Raw genomic sequence first — 17,568 nt, forward strand, 5'->3', positions numbered from 1 at the left:
CCTTCGAGGGAGCACTTCCGGCCCGGCCCGGAAGACCGTTAATACCCGTGGTGGTGCCGTTCCATCTCGGGCGCTGGAGTCGGGGGGGTAGTTTGCGGGCTCCCTCGTGGCGCGCGGGTTAGGCAGGTGCCCCGCGGAGCTCCAGGTCGCCGACGAGCACAGCGGAGCCCGGGCCACGTAAGTGCGCGCGCCGCCCGCACGGCGGGGCGAGGGGAGTCTCCGGCTGCGAGCGGAGCTCCGGCTTGGTCTGTGCGCGAGTCCGCGGGCTCCACGCCGTGTGGCTTTGGGGACAAGTTCCCCAGCCGCCGCACAGGGGGCTGTCAGCTCCTGCCTCGGGGTGCGGTGAGGATCCCACAAATGCAACGCGTGGCAGCAGCCGTCCGGCACACAGCGGTTCCCGCGGGGCCTCTGCCGGTCGGAGGTGAGGGCGGGAAATGAGGCTGCCTCGTCCGGGGGGCTTTTCCGAACTCGTGGGCTCCACCAGCGCCCTCTGCCTGCCTAGGTTTGTTTGAGGCTGTTTGGATCCTTTCTCGTCGTTCATTTCTGGATTTGTTCTTTCAACGTATGTGCACGAATCGCTACTGTGGAGCGTATACCGAGGCACTGGGAGGAAGTGAAGTCCCTTCCCCATGGGGGCTGTTGGAGCAGTTTTGAATCAAATAGCTTCATCTGTAAATATCTAATCATACATCGCGGTGCGTGCTCTGGAGAAAGTGCAGGGTGTGGGGGGTGGAGAACCTGCCCAGGATTTTGTAGGTGGGTGGGAAGGATGCTGATGTTGATTCTCAGCGGAGAGATGGGTGTGCGGTGAAAGGCAGTACGGCGAAGAAATCCCTAAGGAGGTCAGTGTGCTTGGAGCCCAGGCACAAGAGATGAGCTAGACGTGAGCTGGAGATGTGTTTGGAGACGTGCCCACGCTGGTTTATCAGGGATGCAGCCCCCTCTGGGAGGCATGGGTACTCCCTAACTGCCTTCAGGACAGAAGGTCCCATGGAAGCCATTGTTTTGCACAAGGGTTCACTGAGCCCTTCTTTGATTCCCGCCCCTGCCCTCACCTGTTCTGTTGTGGGAAAGAGGAGGACGGCAGCAGCCAGCCCCCGGGAACCCTGCCCTGGGAGGGCTCACAGTCTGGCAAGACTACCTAGAGTGAGGCTGATGTGCCATGAGAAACACATATTCGCTCATTCGAGAAGCGTTTATCGGCGCTTCTGCGTGACAGGTGTTTTCCATGAGATGCGGGGGTGTAGGGGGATGACAGAATAAACTCGTAAAACGCAGTGGCAGTTCCAAGGGACAGCTTGTATCTGGCACAGCCCTTTGACGTAAATCTGTTTTTTATAACTTTTATTCTTTTGACATAAATTTATTATTTAATTTTTTAATGTTTTTTTTTTTATTATTATTCATTTTTGAGAGACAGAGGAGTGCTAGCGGGGAAGGGGCAGAGAGAGAGGGAGGCACAGAATCCGAAGCAGGCTCCAGGCTCCGAGCCGTCAGCACCAACCCCGATGCGGGGCTCAAACTCACTAACAACGAAATCATGACCTGATCCGCAGCCGGACGCCCAACTGACTGAGCCACCCAGGCGCCCCAAGACATAAATTTATTGTTAATCAACACACAGTTTCATTTTCTGCAAGGTACTGTACCTGACAGTGGGAAGACAGATGAAGAAGACTCCTTGGCTTTGGGTGAACTTGACTTGGTCTTGGGAGCGTAGCCTGGGATGTAGGGTGTGTAGCCTGCAAATGTGTGGTTGTAACACGTGACAGCTATGGTACAAGCTGACCCCTGGCCACCTGTCTGACTTCATCCCCTCCCGTGCTCCTCGTTTATTCTGTGGCCTCCCTAGTTGTTTCTCACACTTTCCTGCCCCAGGACTTTTGCACATGTTGTTCATTCGGCCAGGAGCCCTCATCCCAATTGTCTGCGTGGTTCTGTTCCTCGTCATGTTCAGGCTGTGCCAAATGCCACCTTCTGAGTGAGGCTTTCACGGGCTGCCATCACCTCCCTCATGGTTGGTTGGTTGGTTGTAATATAGCCCTTGCTAACATCTGGCGGGAGGCTACATGTTGATTTTTCTTCATCATCCACCTCCCGAAATAAAGTAACAGTCCTTTCCGGGGACTCTTTACTCTCCCGGGAACCCTGCAGGGCGCTGTCAGATTCAAGTCTCTGAGAAAGCTCTCGACGCGTGGTTCTTGTTTTCCAGGATGGACTTCCCCGGCTCGCTCCCACCCACGTTGTTTAGGACCGGCCCCCTTGGTGTGAGTAACACCCCTGACCTGTCTTTCATGTGTAGCTGGAGAGACGCGCTCACCCTGCCTGAGCCCCTGGCCCAGAACTCCCAGGTGAGGATGGCGGGGAGAGCCCCGGCAGCAGCCCCTCCACTGCCCCCCTCCTTTTCCAGCACTCCCACCCACTGTCAGGACGCAGGGTGGCTTTGCATTAGTGCACATCTGCCAAGACACAAATCTGCCACGCAGAACCTTGCCTTGGGGTTACGGAGGACGCCCTACTCTCCCCAGGGGGTTTCCTGAGCAGGAGCTGTCGCCTCGCTCGTCCCCCCCCCCGTCCCGCTCAGTTTTTCCCACATTTGCCCGGCAGATGCTCACTGATGAGTCTCTCCAGGGCGCCGGGTACCTTTTTAGGCCCTGAGAATCCAGCGTGAGTAAGTCACATACACCCCCTGCCGCTGGGACTAAGGGTTCGGCTGAGTGAGAACAGACCAGTGGGGAAAGGATAAAATCATTACCGAGTGTGATAAGGGCTCTGAACCAGCACAGTGGGGATGAAGGGGGGCGGGGCAGGGGTGCGTGGGAAGGGATGAGGCGGGAGGGAAGGAGAGGCCTCTGGGACAGGAAGGACAAGGCTCTTTGCCTGGAAGCCCAAGCCATCTGGCTCCCACTCGGAGACAGGCTGCCTAAGGATTATACCAGGCGGGCGGGCCTGTGGGCTCCCCAGGTAAGTAACCGCGTGGTGTCCCGAGCAGAAGCAAGAGTCAGGCGGCACTCGGGTCACCGGTAGCGGCATGGGGCCTCCTTCTTTGAGAGCCAGCGCGGCTGTGGGTCAGGCGCGGCTGTGGGTCAGGAGCGCAGATTGGCCCCAGGCTTCTGGCCTTTTTCTTGGCTAGCTGTGTTCTGGGGCCAGGCTCCCTGTGTCTCCATTTCTTCACCAGTAAAGCGACGGGGACCGTTGTACCAGCGAGTTAATAAGTGACACATGCCAGCGCCTGGGGCCGTGCTCACCGTGTTGTTGTCGGGCTTGTGTTTCCTCAGAATGGGGTGTCGTGCACGGCCGCAGCCCCTCTCTGGGAGCCAGAGACCCCCGGGCCCCTTCCCTTGCTGCCTCCTGGTCCCGGTAAGGATCTTGGTCCTTGGGGCTCCCTCCCAAGTTGCTCCCATGTCACTTCTGCCCCCCACCCCCCCACCCAAAGGCCTTCCCTCTGGTCATCTGGGACACCTGGCCCCACTTCTGGGCCCTTTCTGGTTCCCGAGACGAACCCCTTCCCCAGCCTCACTGTTCCCTCAGATCCCTGGGACCCTGGGGTGACCGCCCGGGACCTGCTTTTCCGGGGAGGTATCCCATTCCGAAGAAAGCCCCGGGCCATGCTGGATGTGACGGAACAGGTGGGTAGGCGCACGGTGGCCAGTGCCGTGTGGCCGGGGCTGTGCTTAGTGACCTGGCCTCCTCTCCTGCAGCTCAGCCGCTTCCTGTGGGACCACGGGGACATAGCCTTTGCGCCCCTGGGGAAGCTGATGCTGGAGAATTTCAAACTAGAGGGAGCACGGGTGAGTCACCCCGGTCCCACCAGGAGAGAGGCTTCCCCGCTTCTTGGGGTAACGTCGGCTGTGCGAGCTTGACAAGGCCTTTCCACACAGAGCCATTCTAAGAAGAAGACAGTGGTCAGTGTGAAGAGTCTGCTCCAGGACCTCGGTGGACACCAGCCCTGGGGGCAAGTGGCTAGTGAGGAAGGCCGGGCTCAGTAGGCCGAGCTGGCGGGGGGCGGGGGGGGGGGGTGGGTGGAAGGAGCCAGGGCACGGACGTAGGTTTCGGTCACGGTCGTTTCCCCTGCCCTGTGCAGTCATGAGCCATAGTCCACACACAACTGCAGCTGGAAGTGGAAGAGAGAATTCGGTTCACGGACTGCAGGCATGGCTGCATCTGGGTGCTCAAGTAACGTTAATACGGCTCTCTTTTTTTTCTCATCCACTTGGCTTTGCTTGGCTTATCCTAGACGAACTGTTTCTCAGTGGCAGCGAGAGAGCTTTTGATTTCGAGGAAGAAACCCGGTGTCTTTCCTGGGGCGCCAGCAGGAGTTCTGGGAAGGGGGTGGTTGGCCTGGTCTGTGGGCCTTGCTTCTCTGTGAGCCAATCACCGTAGCCAGAGGTGGCATGTGACCACCCTTGCAGCGTGCAGGGCGGGGCAGGGGGCGGGGGCGGGAGTAGGGTCGTTCCGGAGGAAGAGATCCTAGGTCGATGGGAACCGCACCTACTGGCCTGGCCTCCCTTGGGTGGAACCACTGCCGCGGCCTGACCCTGCTGCCCTTCTCCTGCCCCAGGTGTCCCTGGGCTTCCCTCAGCTTCCGGCAGCGCCGGTTCTCCATCCTCGGGGGCCCCGTCCTGGGCACGTCTGCGGCCGGCCTGCTGGGAGAGCTTCTGCAGGAGGAGCTGGCCACGCGGTGGGAGCGGCTCCTCCTGGACGACGCGTTTACCGGGGGCGCGTTGGCCTGGGCGCCCGGAAGGACGCCCCAGGTGGGACAGTTGGTCTACCCTGCGGGAGGCGCCCTAGACAAGCTGCGTATCCTTTCCCGGCGGGCCAGAGGGCGTGGAGGCGGCTCCCCGTGGGGCGAGAGATGCCCCCGGCGTGGTCTCAGGGCAGGACGTCGGGGACTCGCGGTGACCGGAGCTCACACACTTGTCCTTAGCGAGAGGCCCAGATTTCCAAGAGGTCAGCGTGGCCCCAGGGGGTGACCCCCAGGCCCTCGGCGACCCTGGCCACATCCAGCTCCGAGGGCCTGTCCGGCAGGTGGCGACTCACACCGTGCAAGGGGAAGGTGAGTCCCTGGGACACCCCCTTCCTCCGTCCTTTCCCCCTCACTGACCGGCCTGCTGCCTGACCCTGACCCTGACCCTCTCCACCCCTCAGCCCTGCTGGCTGTCCGGTCTGACTACCACTGTGCCCTGTGGAAGGTCAGTAAGCAGGGGCGCCCCGCCCCCCTCCAGGTGCTGCAGATCGGGAAGGGGGCCACAGGGATCAGCCTCAGGTGAGGGGCTCAGATGGGCTGGCCTGCGAGGGGGTGGGCTTGGGAAAGGGGAGGTCAGCTGACCCCAGTTGTGCCCCGCAGCCCTCACCTGCCTGGGGAGCTGGCCGTCTGCAGCCGTTCGGGAGCCGTCTGTCTGTGGACCCCCCAGGATGGGTATGCCCCCTTCCTGTGGCACTCCTCTACCTTGGCGCGTCCTGGACCCTGGGCCGTGTCACCCCGGTACCCACCCCCCTATCAGCCCGTCTCCCCGCCCACGGCTGGCCCGTCTCCCCAAGGCTGCAGCAAATCTACAAGGACCCCGAGACCCTTGTGTTCCGGGACCCGTCTCCCTGGCGCTGGGCAGACTTCACGGCCCATCCCCGGGTGCTGACCGTGGGTGACCGCACTGGAGTGAAAATTATCGACACTCAGGTGAGGGGAGGGGACCAGCATCGGCACAGCAGGGGGACAGAGCGGGTACACGGGGGAGGGCAGAGCCGGGGAGGGGGCTTCCCCAGAGGGCCACTGGTGGGGGGACTATCAGGGGTCTTGCCGCGGCCCCCGGCTGCGCGGGGGAGCTGACCTGGGTTCTTCCCCCAGGGCCCACCCGGGTGTGGTCTGCTGCTCTTTCGTGGGGGTGCAGAAGCAGCGTGCCAGAAAGGGGAGCGCGTCCTGCTGACCCGGTACCTGGGGGGGTGCAGCCCTGAGCCCCTGTGCCCCACGTTCCATCTCATCCTGACCCAGGTGAGCGGTCCCTTCCCTCCTCCCCCTTACGCCGTCCCAGAGACGATGGTCACAATAGGAATCACAGAGACGACATCCCAGAGACTCTTCCGATAAGTTGATGAGCCCCTGAAATGTGCTGACCGGTGGGTGGGACCTCCCCGCGGGGAGGACACATCTGAGCAGAGCTTTAAGGCAGCCCCAGGGATGGCCCAGGTGAGGGAAGAAAGGCATGGGGTGTCACAGGGCATCTGAGATTCCCCCGAGGGCCCGCCCCCACACCCCCCAGGACTCTTGGGGTGTTAGTAGGTGGGTGTCGAACGTAGGTTGCAGGCTTGGGCGGGCTCGAGGAAGGCCCAGTGGGTTCCTGTGTGACAAGACTCCTCTGCACCTCTCCTGAGAGCCTGTTCCTGCGTGGCACTCGGGATGACTGATGCACCCGGGAAATGCCTCCCATAGGACACTAGCCGGGGGTGGGGGGAGAGGCGGGCAGGGCAGCCACAGCGCTGGGTCAGCTCTGGGGCCTCGGCTCATCTCGAGAGCCGGGATACACGGGGGACACAGAGCTACCCGTCTCATCAAACACTTCTCTCGCGCCTCAGTCGCGTGCCCCCTCCGGTCATGGGCAGTCACCCATGGCCCCCTGGGTCTGGTCGCATCCCCTCGGTCGCAGTGCCCCTTGGTCGCAGCCTCCCCCACATTCACCCCCATCAGATGCCCCTGCAGTCTGGTCACGTACCCTTGGTCGTGTCTCCCCCCACCCCCGATCACATAGTCACAGCCCTGGGTCTCTCTGTTTCTTGTCGCCCCCAGTTCTCGCTCTACCTGGTGGATGAGCGCCTCCCCTTGGTGCCCCTGCTGAAGTGGAATCACGACCTCCCCTCCGCCCCCCTGTTTGCCCAGCTGCTGCCCCCGCCCCAGCCCGGGCACGCACAGCCGCTGCTGCTGGGGGGCCAGGGCGGGCACCTGCGGCTGCTGCAGCTCGCAGGTGAGGGGCCGGGCGGGGCCGGGGGCAGGGGCGCAGGATGATGGGCGGCCCCTCAGCTCCCCGTCCTTCCTCCAGGAACGGGGGCCTCCGCGCCCCGGCTGGCGGGCCCCCCCCAGTCTCTCCCCTCCAGCAGCGACTCCCTCTCCGCGTTCCCCCTGCTGGAGCCCAAGAGTCAGTGGCGGCTGCAGGAGCGTCTGAAAGCGCCAACCATAGGTGCGCTGGGGCAGGGGAGCGAGTGGGGGTGGGGGGGCTGCACCCTCCCCCCCTCCCCGGCCCTGGCGTCACCATCACTCCCATCTCCAGGTCTGGCTGCCGTGCTCCTGCCCTCTGCCTCCGCTCCGGTCCTGTTCCTCTTCCAGCTTTCCGCGGCTGGGGATGTCTTCCACCAGCGCCTCCGCCTCCAGGTGGACCCCGGGCTTGCCTCCGGTGCCCCCGTGGCTTCCTGGACTCCCCAGGCCACCGCCCGCTGCGGCCGGTGGCTGAAGGCCCTGCTGGAGGTACCCCTGCCTCCCCCCGTGTGGGCAGCACCCAACTTCTCCCACCGCCGTGTGCTAGGCTGCGTGGAACCGCGGCGGATGGAACAAAAGGTGCCGGAGGGTCTCCGTGCGGCCATGGCCCAAGGGCGACTCCTGCTGCGGAGGGACCTGGGCGCCGCGCCCTCTGCGGAGCCACCCCCTGCCCCCGAGCCAGGCCCCGAGGACGAGCTCAGTGCGCGTTTGGAGGCAGCCTGGGAAGGCCGGGCGGCCGCCTGGTGGGAGAGCCAGCAGGGCGGGAGCTCGGGGCCCGGGAAACGGCCCCAGCGGCACAAGCGCCGGACTCAGCTGTCCAGCACTTTCTCCTCGCTCAGCGGCCGCCTGGACCTGTCGGACGCCACCAGCCCCCCCCGTAGCCCAGACCGGACGTCCCCTGAGGCCAGGCCTCAACCACCGGTGACCCCGCCCTCCCAGGAGCTGACCCAGGAGCTGTGGGCTCGGGGTGTCCCCTCGGAGAGGCAGCAGACGCTCCGGGACTACATGGCCAAGCTACCGCTCCGTGGGGACCCCCCAGGAGGCGTCTCCTCACCCCTGTCCCAGGCCTCCGGCGTCCGGGCCACCCCCTCCAGGCAGCAGCCCCTCCAGGATGGCTCAGCGGAGCGGCCGCTCCGAAGGCACACGCTGGGAGGTGCCGCCTTGCCCTCTTCCCAGACCTCCAGCGTCCGGGCCACCCCCTCCAGGCAGCAGGCGCCTGTCCCCTCGGGCTCTCAGCCGAGGAGGAGAAGGCCCCGCATGGGCTTCTGAGGCCCCGGGAAGCTGCTCCCCCACCCCGAGAGCCCTTCTTCTCCGACAGCTGCCCCTTCCAGGCTGGAGCCCAGGAAGTGGAGAGAACAGTCTCCAGGGGGCAGACCTTTCTGCTTCCTGGAGGTCACGGGACTGCAGGAAATACCCCAGAAATGATCGGGAGCCAAGTCAGAGCCACGGGGACAGCAAAATAGTCGTTTCTCCCTGTTTATGCTATTGCTTGAAGATCCTTCCTGACCTCACGTTGCAAAGGCCCCGGTGGTCCCGTCGACCCGTGCAAAGGCCTGAAGGTCCGTGTTGTTGGGATTCGTTCCCTGCAGGGGACAGTGTTGTGGTTAAAAGCAGGGGCCCCGTCGACATTGTGGTCACGGTGTGGGTGCCTCGCCGTGCTCAGGGAGGCTGCTGGTGCTGGTTAGTTGGTGTTTGTTGAGCAGTTTCGACAAGGATCTAATGTTCTCTAGGGGGAGACACTCGGTCCCGCGTTGAGGGATTGAATAAACTCGGCCGCTGAGCCCGAGCCCAGCAGCCTCCCCTTACGTGGCTTTTGACATGTAATGCGTGAATTGACGTCCTCCGAGGCATGTGGCTCAGTGAAAGATCCTGCTGTCCTGGGGGGGAAGGGGCCCCCAGAACGCCACAGGACACCAGGACTTCACCCAGATTTCTTATCACACGTGAGGAGACTGGTCCTTTTCTCGGGGCACCTGAGGGAAAGGCGCACACGACTCGCACAGATTAAATAACGTCCTGACTCGGTGGGTCCTGGTGTGTCTGTAATGCTCGTGGGAGACGTGCGTGGTTACACAGTTCACACCGTGGAGGATGGGGGGGTGGAGGGGGGCGACACGTTGTGCTTTTGAGGGGGACTGCAGCGCCGTCCGCACTTGGGGGGGGTGCCGGCATGGGGGGAGCCGGGCACCCGGCGCCCTCAGCAAGGGCAGCTCTTTGGAAGCAAGGGGAGCCCGGCCAAGGGGGGGCTGCGCCCACGGGGGGCCCTGGTCACGGGCTCACCGTCCCCATCGGTCTAGGGGCGGAAGGGTCACCTTGGGGTTCAGTCCGAGCCAAATTCAGTGTCCTCGCGGCCTCCCGCCTCGGGCTCTGCGAGCTCCGTCTCCAACCGTGGCCCATTCTTCTCGGCGATGTTTCCTAGTCGGGAGAGAGGGAACTGTGTTCTCTGGAGACGTGGTCCACCCCCACGTCTTCCTGCGCGTGGGCCTTGAGGCAACCACGTGAGCTGGTGTCGGGAAGGGAGCCTGGCAGGGGCGCCTGGGGCCCGCAGTCGGTTAAGCAACCGGCTCCTGGTTTTGGCTCAGGTCGTGATCTCACGTTTTGTGAGCTCAGGTCCCAAACCAGGCTCTGCACTGACAGTGCGGAGCCTGCTTGGGGTTCTCTCTCCCTCTCTCTGCCCCTCCCCTGCTCTTGTGCTTGTGTGCGCGCGTGCTGTCTCTGTCTCTCTTTCCGTCTCGAAATAAAGGAACGAACTTAAGGAAGAAAGGAAGAAATCTGGTTACCAGCTAGTGTTGGGTGAGAGCAGGAATCGTCTGGGCTCGACAGAGACCCGGTGACAGTTCCTGAACTACTTACGCCCACCCTGTTTGCCTGTTACCCGCTTCCCCAAACACGCGTTTCCCTGGCCACGTGTGTGGCCCCCCGGCGCCAGGCCAGGCTGATGTGTTGGTCTGTGACTTCACGTGCCCCGCCCAGCCCCTGGGCTGCCGAACCTCCCTTCCTTGCCGGCACTACGCCACTCGTCCACGCGGAGGACGCCACTCTCCGGCCAGGGGTCACCCTCATTTTGTCCCAAGCTCCCAGCTCTGGTGTCCCCAGACCCCGCCCTCCCTCGGAGGCCTGGGTCTGGAGAGGCCGAGGATCGGGCGGGGGACGACACAGGCTCCCCAGGCCCCCGGAGACCTGTGTGGCCTTAAGCAGCCCCGGAGGCGCCCGCTTGCCCGCCCAGGAGCGTGTCGGCTCTGCGGCCGTCCGCCCAGGCCAGCGAGTAGCAACGTCAGAGCCATACACGGACACGATCTACAGTGGTCTCCGTGGTCTGTTGTGATCGGCCCTCTCCAGCCCGCCGGCCGCCCTCCCTGGGTCTGGGGTAAGCGGGTCGTGTCCCCACCATCCGAGCCTCGTAGGGTGGCGTTACCTGGGGGAGAGGCTGAGGGTAGGCCGCTGTCCCCGTCCTCACTGGAAGGGGGCGGTGCGGTGTCCCTTCGGCAGGTTGGGGGCGTCGGTGGTTGGCCTGAAGGTCCCTCGTCGTCGTGGAGCTCTTGAATCAGTGGGCGTGGGGACTCAGCGTCCCTAAGACTTGGGGTTTCCGAGACCCTCTTTGCTGTTGCCGCTTTCAGTATGCCTGTAAAGGGCGTCTCGGCCTTCCTCGAGGTGTCCTTGGGGATTGCGAATATGTTTGAAAGGGTATCTGGGATGTTTTCCAGCTCTGGGAGTGAGGAGTAGTCCAGCTCAGGGTCACTGTCGTCACTTGAGCTCGAGATGGCTGTAACCTTTGGAGCGCGCACCTGTTGAGAGAGAAAAGGCGCGTGAACGTTTCTGCTTTCACGATGGTCACGGTCAAATGCCCGGCGCTGATTCTGCTCTCTCGCTGGTCATAAACTACTGTCGTCACGCACAAGAAAGGCGTGCGGGAGCCCAGCACCGTGCCCTCGGGCAGTCGGGCGTCAGAACGGATGCCCTCGGCCAGCCGTCCGGAGCCCCCGGGGCGGAGCCGAGCTCCCCGGCAGGGCTGCGGTCCTCTGCACCTTCTGTCGCTGTGCGGCCACGCTCTCCTCGCCCGCCCTGTGCCTGCCACGCCAGCCCTCCCGGGGCTCCAGATGGGCTCCGCTCTGAGCCTCGGCCTCGGGCTGCCATACGCTCCACCCGATGCGGCCCCCTGGGGACGAGGCCCCCATGGGGACTGTGGTCTCGTGGGTGTTTCCTTCCTCCGTGATGAGCTCCTGGACGGAGACGGTGTCTCACGCTTTCCTCTCTCTCGGGCCCTGGTGAGGCTGGAGGGAGGAGGCTCTGGTCCACCTGGGTAAACCCATCCTGCCCTGGACGTTCGCCTTCCCCGTCGGAGTGTCGCTATAGGACGGACGTCCCGAAAGCGAGCGTACGGCACCCAAGAAGGACAGAGATGCGTGGTCAGGTAATTATGTACGAGAAGCAGGTACTGGACGTCGTGACACAATGTGCCCTCGGGAGGACCTCACAGAAGCGGGCGACGGTGGCAGCCGCCCTTCCTTTGGTGAGGGACGGCCGAGGGCGCGGTGCCGTGGCACAGGAGCGCCTGACTCGTGCCAAGGGGCCGTGCCCCGTAAGTGACAAGACTGGGGTGACGTGACCCAAGGTTCGTGCGGGAAGGCGGGGCTGATGACCTCGTCCTGGCCGTCCAGAGGCTCACCGGCGTCCTCGTCCTCCAAGTCAGGCAGGTCCTAGAAGAGCAGAGAGTCCCCGTCACCAGGCAACGCGCACGCAGGGGCGGCAGGGGCGTGCGCGTGGCCCGTGGGCCCGGGTCGTGCACCAGCACCGTGCGCGGGAGAAATGAGGAAGGACCCGACGGGCCACCGTGCACGCTCTCACACGCGCGTCGGGAACCCAGACCGCAGCAATGACAGTGACCGAGGTCTGCGGGAATGGCTACCTCTTGCCCCGCTTCTCTGTGGCTTTAGAGACACGGCCCCTTCATCTGGGGAAAGTGACGGGGCCCGAACCCAGTGCACCACAAGTGTACCGGTTTCTCACTCCCTTCCTCTGTACAGGGGGATGATAATGGCACCTACCACCTCGCAGAGTTTTGGAAGGTTCAACCAGTCAATACACACGCCTTTGAGACCAGTGCCAGGCAGAGTAAGAACCAGAAGTATTAGCCATCTTCCCGTATACAGCTGGTTCTCCAATTAATCCTGTTTTGTTCCTCAGCATCCATAGGCTCAGAAAACCAGAGACCCACTCTGGACGCTGACCGCGCCGTTTAACTCTTACTCACGTGCAGTTGTGAGGTTTGTCAGGAAGGAGGCAGGGGCAGGCGTAGCTGTGCGCATGGGTTTAAGCTAAAGGGACCCACTTGTGCCCAGAGAGGCTGTCTGGTGGGCATGGAAATAAAGGGGTGAGAAATGCCTCCCCACCCCTTGCCCCCCCCCCCCAACACACTTCCTAGGGATTGTGACAAAATGTGATGTGTGAATTCCCAAGCTTCCCGTTCCTGCGGGCCAGCGCATTTACGACCGGTCCCCAAGCGGAACGTCTGGGAGAAGGGGTGTTCGCAAGGCCAGACAGGCCCTCGGTCAGGAAGCCGGAGCGGCCACGGGCCAGGACGATGGCATTCGCCGCCGGCTGGACAGCCGTCCTCGGAGGAGTGAGCAGAGGCTCCCGTGATAAATGTCACGTTCTCCACAATTCTGCATGAGGCTAGCGGGACGGGATTGCTTTGCAGTGTATCTCCCGGGGAAACCTCTGGGCCAGCCCGGCTCAATCTCGACCGTGCCCGTGTACAAACCCCCGGGGAGGTCGTGTTAGAAGGCAGGTCTGGTCACGAGGTCCGGAGTGAATCCTAGCCAGCTTGGGAATGTCAGGCCTGTTGGCCGCAGAGCGCGCTTTGGGGCGTGAGGGTTTTGAAGGTTTGGATGTGATCTAATAGCAACGGGCGAGAGGACACTTCTCTCCAGATGCAGCTCGTTACGTACATCGATGAAGAGCTTCTCCTTTGCCTCCGATTTGGTGGTTCCCAAGTCTTCCTCTCCATCAAGTCCCGTGCCTAACGCACCCTCGGTGGCCGCGGTCTTGGGGGGCGAGTCTAAGAACAAGCACAGAGTTATTAACCTTGGGGCTAGTTGCACGCGCGGTGGTCGGGCTGACAAGCCCAAGAAGAGGGGGAGGCCAGCCCCTGGGACGGAAGCCACGAAAACCCCCAGACGAGGACAGGGCTCTGTCTAAAGCAGAGGGGAGAGGAAAAAGCCGCCCTCTTGCTGGAACTCGGCAGCGACTCCGGCAAGATAACCGTACCAGCCGGTGAGCGGCGCGGAATACGCAGGCGCCTGGGAGGAGGCCCTGTTGGGGCCAGAGATTTATCAAGGAGATAAAGGCCGACTGGGGAGACGCGGGGGAGGCAAGCTCGAGAGTCCAGGGTCCCGGCCCTGCCCAGGAGGGGCTGAGCCCACCACCCACTGGGACCGCCTGTCCCCGGTCACGGCATGAGTGTCAGGTGCCCGCTGATAATGTGGGGTTGCCGGGACCGTGGAGTGGGGATGGGTTCCTCTTCCTCCTCGAGGCTCCTATTCTCCCAGGTCCCCTAGGCCCTATCCGTGGCCCCCAGGCCCGATCTGTGGCCCCCAGGCCCGATCCGTGGTCCTGTCCTCTGCTTGCTCTTGAGTCTCATGGCTGCAGGAAGTAGACATCAGCAGCTCAACTTTTCTTGTCACACTTAGGTCCAGTTTGGCTCAGAGCCACATTGGACACCGATTTAGCATGAGAGGAGGAGGCGGGCAGAGGGTTTCTGTGGCGGCCTCTGTGGATGGCCCCGGGCTGGCCCTCTGGGCCTTCACTCACTCGGCCCGGCGGTCACGGTCTCCATGTGGCCATCCCTGTGGCTCCGCGGAGGAGCCGCAAGCTCCTCCTCCGTACTTGTAATTACTGCCGTGGTCTGCCTCCCCACCCGGCCGGCCCTTCCTCCCACACCCCTTGTCCTGTTCATGGCACTGTGGTCGTAGTCAAGGCAGGGCCAGGGTCCTTTTGTTTCCTAAGGAGCGATCTGCTTGGGCATCGTTCCGGGAAAAGGTGGGGCCAGGAAGAGACGAACAATTATTGGGCGCATCGCTTCCGCCCCGTGGCAGACAGACCGTTTTCATTTCACAGGGGCTGAGACAGGCTCAGAGAGGTTTTGGGGTTTGCTGACGGAAGGGTCGGACGTGGCTTTGATCGCAGGGTGTCTGCAGAAACAGCACCGCTTTGCCTGCACGCGGTGTGTCTCAGGGAAACACGGGTCATTCTCAGACCGTTTTCGTGACCGCCGGGACGCGGCGGACTCCTCCAGGGAGGGTGTAATTCGAGGCGGAAGGTGCCGCATTTCCACGGTGGCAGTGACGGTGGGTGAGATGCAGGCTTCCGGCGGGGCTGGGGCAGTGGCTCAGGCGACCATGCCCGGACCTCAGAATCTGCACGGGAAATTCAGCAGGGCTGGTCACGTGGTTGTCTCTTGGTTCCCTCCGTCCTTCAGTTAGGAAGCAAGACTGTCTAACGTAGGAAAGGTGAACGGAGAAGCAGTTTTCTAAGCATAAGGTGTTTCTGTTCAGATTTGCCTTTCCCAGGGCTGAGTCGTTTGACTCAAAGTGGAAGGAGGATCTCCGCGCTCTGCCAGCCCAGCTCCCCCCTCAGGATGGGCAGGGGGCACAGAAAGCAAAGGCCGTGGCCCGCAGCGGCCCGGAGGGTCAGCTTCCCCGTGTGGTCACGCCTGTGTTGTGCCTTTTAAATAACAAGGCCTGTCATATGTCCACCTGTGGGAATCCTGGGGAAAAACCCTTCTGGTAGACCTTCTCTTGGAGGGAACAAAGATGACCAGGCCCTGGGGTTGACAGCCGCTGTCCGGCAAAGCCAGGTCGTGGGCATACAAAGCAGCCCGGGTGTTTCCCAAGGAAGAAGGTATTCAGAACAAGTCCTGCTTCTTAGAGAAGCATTCCAGCCTCGTGGCAAAGTCTGAAGAGCGGTGACCGGCGTCTGAAGAGGGGCGAGCTGAGCACCAGAGAACGTTTTCTTTCCCTGACCGAGGCCCTTCAGATGTAACTCATCCCTGGGAAATTCTTGGGTCTCAGGCACAGCAGGAACGTCGTGTCAAAGGCGAGGCTGTGAGACGGGTTTTTCCGACGTTACTGAAGACGAGGACGTGGCTCTAAATCCCCGTGGATGGTGGGGCGGTATCGGGGGGCGGGGAGCAGGGTGGGCCTCAGCTGGGTGAGTCGTCGAGGCTGGTCTGCTCTGTTCAAATCCTTTAGCCGGAAAAGGATTCACCCCTGCCTGGCACTCGGGGGTGTGGCCCTGCCCCTCTGGCTGTATCCTCGATGGTCTGGGGACAGGGTTACTCCTCAGTCTCTCCCAGACCCTGGGGACCTTCCTTCTGGGATCCCTGTGTTCTGGTCAGACCAGTTCAACTCCCCGAGGCTGCTCAGGGGAACAAAATGTTCCCCGTCTCTCAAGGCCCTATAGACGGGGCATTTTCCAGGTCTGGCTCCCTTCAGCAATGCCACAGCCATAGGGCAGTGTCGCCGGTGAGTCCCGGGTTTATCTGCTAGTTAATCAGGACCCAAGGAACGCGGCCAGAACCTGCCAGGCGGCCTGCTGTGCCCAGATCTGCCTGATTATTTTTTTTAATTTTTAAATTTTAAAAAAAAATTTTAAGAGAGGGAAATTTAAGAATTTCAAATTTAAAAATTTAAGAGAGAGAGAGAGCATGCACAAGCAGGGTAGGGGCAGAGAGAGAGGGAGACAGAATCCGAACCAGGCTCCAGGCTCTGAGCTGTCAGCACAGAGTTGGACGCGGGGCTTGAACTCGTGAACAGCGCGATCGTGACATGAATCGACATTGGACGCCTAACTGACTGAGCCACCCAGGTGCCCCAAATGATTATCTTTTAGATATAACGGATTCAGTAAAATACACCTTTCGTGTTTCCCCCGTGTCTTTTGACCTTGTTTACCAGAAAATGCAGTTATGGCCCCATTATGTTCCCATGGGCAGCGCTGCTCTAGAAAACGAGACATGTATACTTCATCCTAGAGACACAGAATCGGAGGAGGTGGAAAGTAGCCCGGGCCCCACAGGTGCGTGGCTCAGAGGCCATGGTCCCCAGGGACGCATGGGTCCCCGAGGGCGCACGCGTGTGGCTCTCCGCTCCTTACCTCCGCAGGCAGCTCCGGGGGCGGCCGGCTTCAGGGTCTCCTCCAGGGGTGCCCCCCCTGGCCCCTGGCCTTCAGTGGCTCCGGTGACGTCCACGGGCAGCTCCCCCACGAGACCCGACTTTTCCAGGAATAGCTCATCCTTGGCCTTGAAGCTTTCCCTGACAAACAGCTCCATTTTCTGCCGCCGCCCTCCCTCCTCACCAGGCTCTTCCTTTCCTTCCTCGGTGGCATCCACGTTGTCCTTCTCGTCTGGCACGGGCTCCTTCCCTGAGCAAGAGAAGTCTGCAGGTGAACAGGAGACCTCCTGGGGGGACGAGATGGTCTAGACGTCTCTCGGGGACACGCAGCGAACTGTGAACGGGGCGTGAGCTCAGGGGACTGTTGGGGACACTGCAATGGTGCCTATGAAAGCGAATCAGCGGAGCTAAGGGTCCCCAGAGGGGCCACTCGGCGCACCGTCTAGTGGAACGGGACAAGGCCTTGAAGACAACAGTGCAGGAGGCTCTGAGGAGATGCGCGCGGGAGCATTTGGGTTTCCGGACTGTGGGGTACTCTACGTCCAGATGGCTCAGCACAACAGGACTCTCTCTGCGTGTGCGTGTGCGTGTGTGTGTGTGTGTGTGTGTGTGAACGTCGAACACCATCCAGTCTAAACGGACACAGCTGTTTGTTTCCCTATTCTTTAAGCTTTCCTGAAAATTTGAGAACTACCCAAATAAAAAGTTTGGAAAAGGACAAAATACTATAGGAGAATGCCTACCTCGTGGAACATATATTATGCTAATTTCCCACAAGACGCAGAAAGCAATAGAATCGTGCCGTTGTTCTATAGGAGCACATACGGGTTCCATGCATGGGGAAGAGCCACGAGGTCCTTCTACGAAATACTGGGTGGTTCTTCCCTCACTTGTTATTAGCGCTGCTTTTCTGTTTTCTTTTTTTTTAAGCTTATTTATTTTGAGAGAGAGAGAGAGAGTGTGTGTACGCAAGTTGGGGAGGGGCAGAGAGGGAGAGAGCATCCCAAGCAGGCTCCGCACTGGCAGACAGAGCTTGACCCGGGCTTCCATCCCACCAACTGTGAGATCGTGACCTGGGCCGAGATCAAGAGGCAGATGCTCAACTGACCGAGCCACCCACGGGCCCCACTTTTCTGTTTTCCACGTGTGGTTGTAATTGGGTGAAACACAGCAAATGTCATTTAAAACCCCCCGTGGGGACTCCAGCCCCTCTGCTGGGTACAGGGTGAGGAAGGGGGTTTTTATTCATTAAGGTGCCTTGATGACCGTCCCTAGGATCCTGCAGGCTAGTGTCAGGCTTGGGCCAGCACAGACCCAGGACCAAATCCTGGCGGGGGCATCAGGTGTGGGCAGGCGACTCTGAGTCCTGGATTCGGGCCAGTACGTTAGGGAGGCAGCAAGGGGGTCATTTACACCCAACCTGGGAGTGGACAG

At 61.6% G+C, this 17,568-nt stretch overlaps 2 protein-coding genes across 6 annotated transcripts in view; one reads left to right on the plus strand and one right to left on the minus strand.

Annotated features, from left to right (window-relative positions):
• Nucleotides 1-8,769, plus strand: TAF1C (TATA-box binding protein associated factor, RNA polymerase I subunit C). 2 transcript variants are annotated; one of them, XM_027076305.2, is made up of 15 exons: nt 1-177; nt 2,213-2,351; nt 3,279-3,360; nt 3,532-3,629; nt 3,702-3,791; nt 3,882-3,955; nt 4,562-4,800; nt 4,940-5,056; nt 5,149-5,266; nt 5,348-5,419; nt 5,542-5,677; nt 5,846-5,989; nt 6,782-6,956; nt 7,032-7,169; nt 7,260-8,769. In XM_027076305.2, the coding sequence occupies exons 2-15, from the start codon at nt 2,214-2,216 to the stop codon at nt 8,231-8,233; spliced, it is 2,595 nt and encodes an 864-aa protein (XP_026932106.2). In that variant the 5' UTR covers nt 1-177; nt 2,213; the 3' UTR covers nt 8,234-8,769. The 2 variants fall into 2 exon arrangements, with proteins under 2 accessions (XP_026932106.2, XP_026932110.1); XM_027076309.2 differs by lacking the exons at nt 1-177; nt 2,213-2,351; nt 3,279-3,360; ... (7 more) ...; nt 5,542-5,677; nt 5,846-5,989 and adding an exon at nt 6,046-6,184.
• DNAAF1 (dynein axonemal assembly factor 1) overlaps nt 4,556-17,568 on the minus strand; it is a 27,173-nt gene continuing 14,160 nt past the window's right edge. Inside the window, exons 8-13 of one of the 4 annotated variants that reach the window (XM_027076310.2) lie at nt 16,118-16,384; nt 12,913-13,022; nt 11,605-11,661; nt 10,380-10,749; nt 9,277-9,379; nt 4,556-8,547 (exon numbers count right to left, since the gene is read on the minus strand). In XM_027076310.2, the coding sequence (XP_026932111.1) occupies nt 9,285-9,379; nt 10,380-10,749; nt 11,605-11,661; nt 12,913-13,022; nt 16,118-16,384 (899 nt within the window). In that variant the 3' untranslated portion in view covers nt 4,556-8,547; nt 9,277-9,284. Of the gene's footprint in view, nt 9,380-10,379; nt 10,750-11,604; nt 11,662-12,912; nt 13,023-16,117; nt 16,385-17,568 lie in introns of all 4 variants that reach the window. The other 3 variants (XM_015083824.3, XM_053210058.1, XM_027076311.2) reach the window with 3 other exon arrangements.

Source organism: Acinonyx jubatus, chromosome E2 (assembly GCF_027475565.1).
Source record: "Acinonyx jubatus isolate Ajub_Pintada_27869175 chromosome E2, VMU_Ajub_asm_v1.0, whole genome shotgun sequence".
Taxonomy (NCBI): Eukaryota; Metazoa; Chordata; class Mammalia; order Carnivora; family Felidae; genus Acinonyx; species Acinonyx jubatus.

Bases quoted from the DNA above. Each gene is read 5' to 3' on its own strand.
- TAF1C (XM_027076305.2), top strand. From the start codon at position 2,214: ATGGACTTCCCCGGCTCGCTCCCACCCACGTTGTTTAGGACCGGCCCC. The intron at 2,352-3,278 runs GTGAGGATGGCG...GTGTTTCCTCAG, and splicing joins CCCTGGCCCAGAACTCCCAG to AATGGGGTGTCGTGCACGGC. The intron at 3,792-3,881 runs GTGAGTCACCCC...CTTTCCACACAG, and splicing joins TCAAACTAGAGGGAGCACGG to AGCCATTCTAAGAAGAAGAC.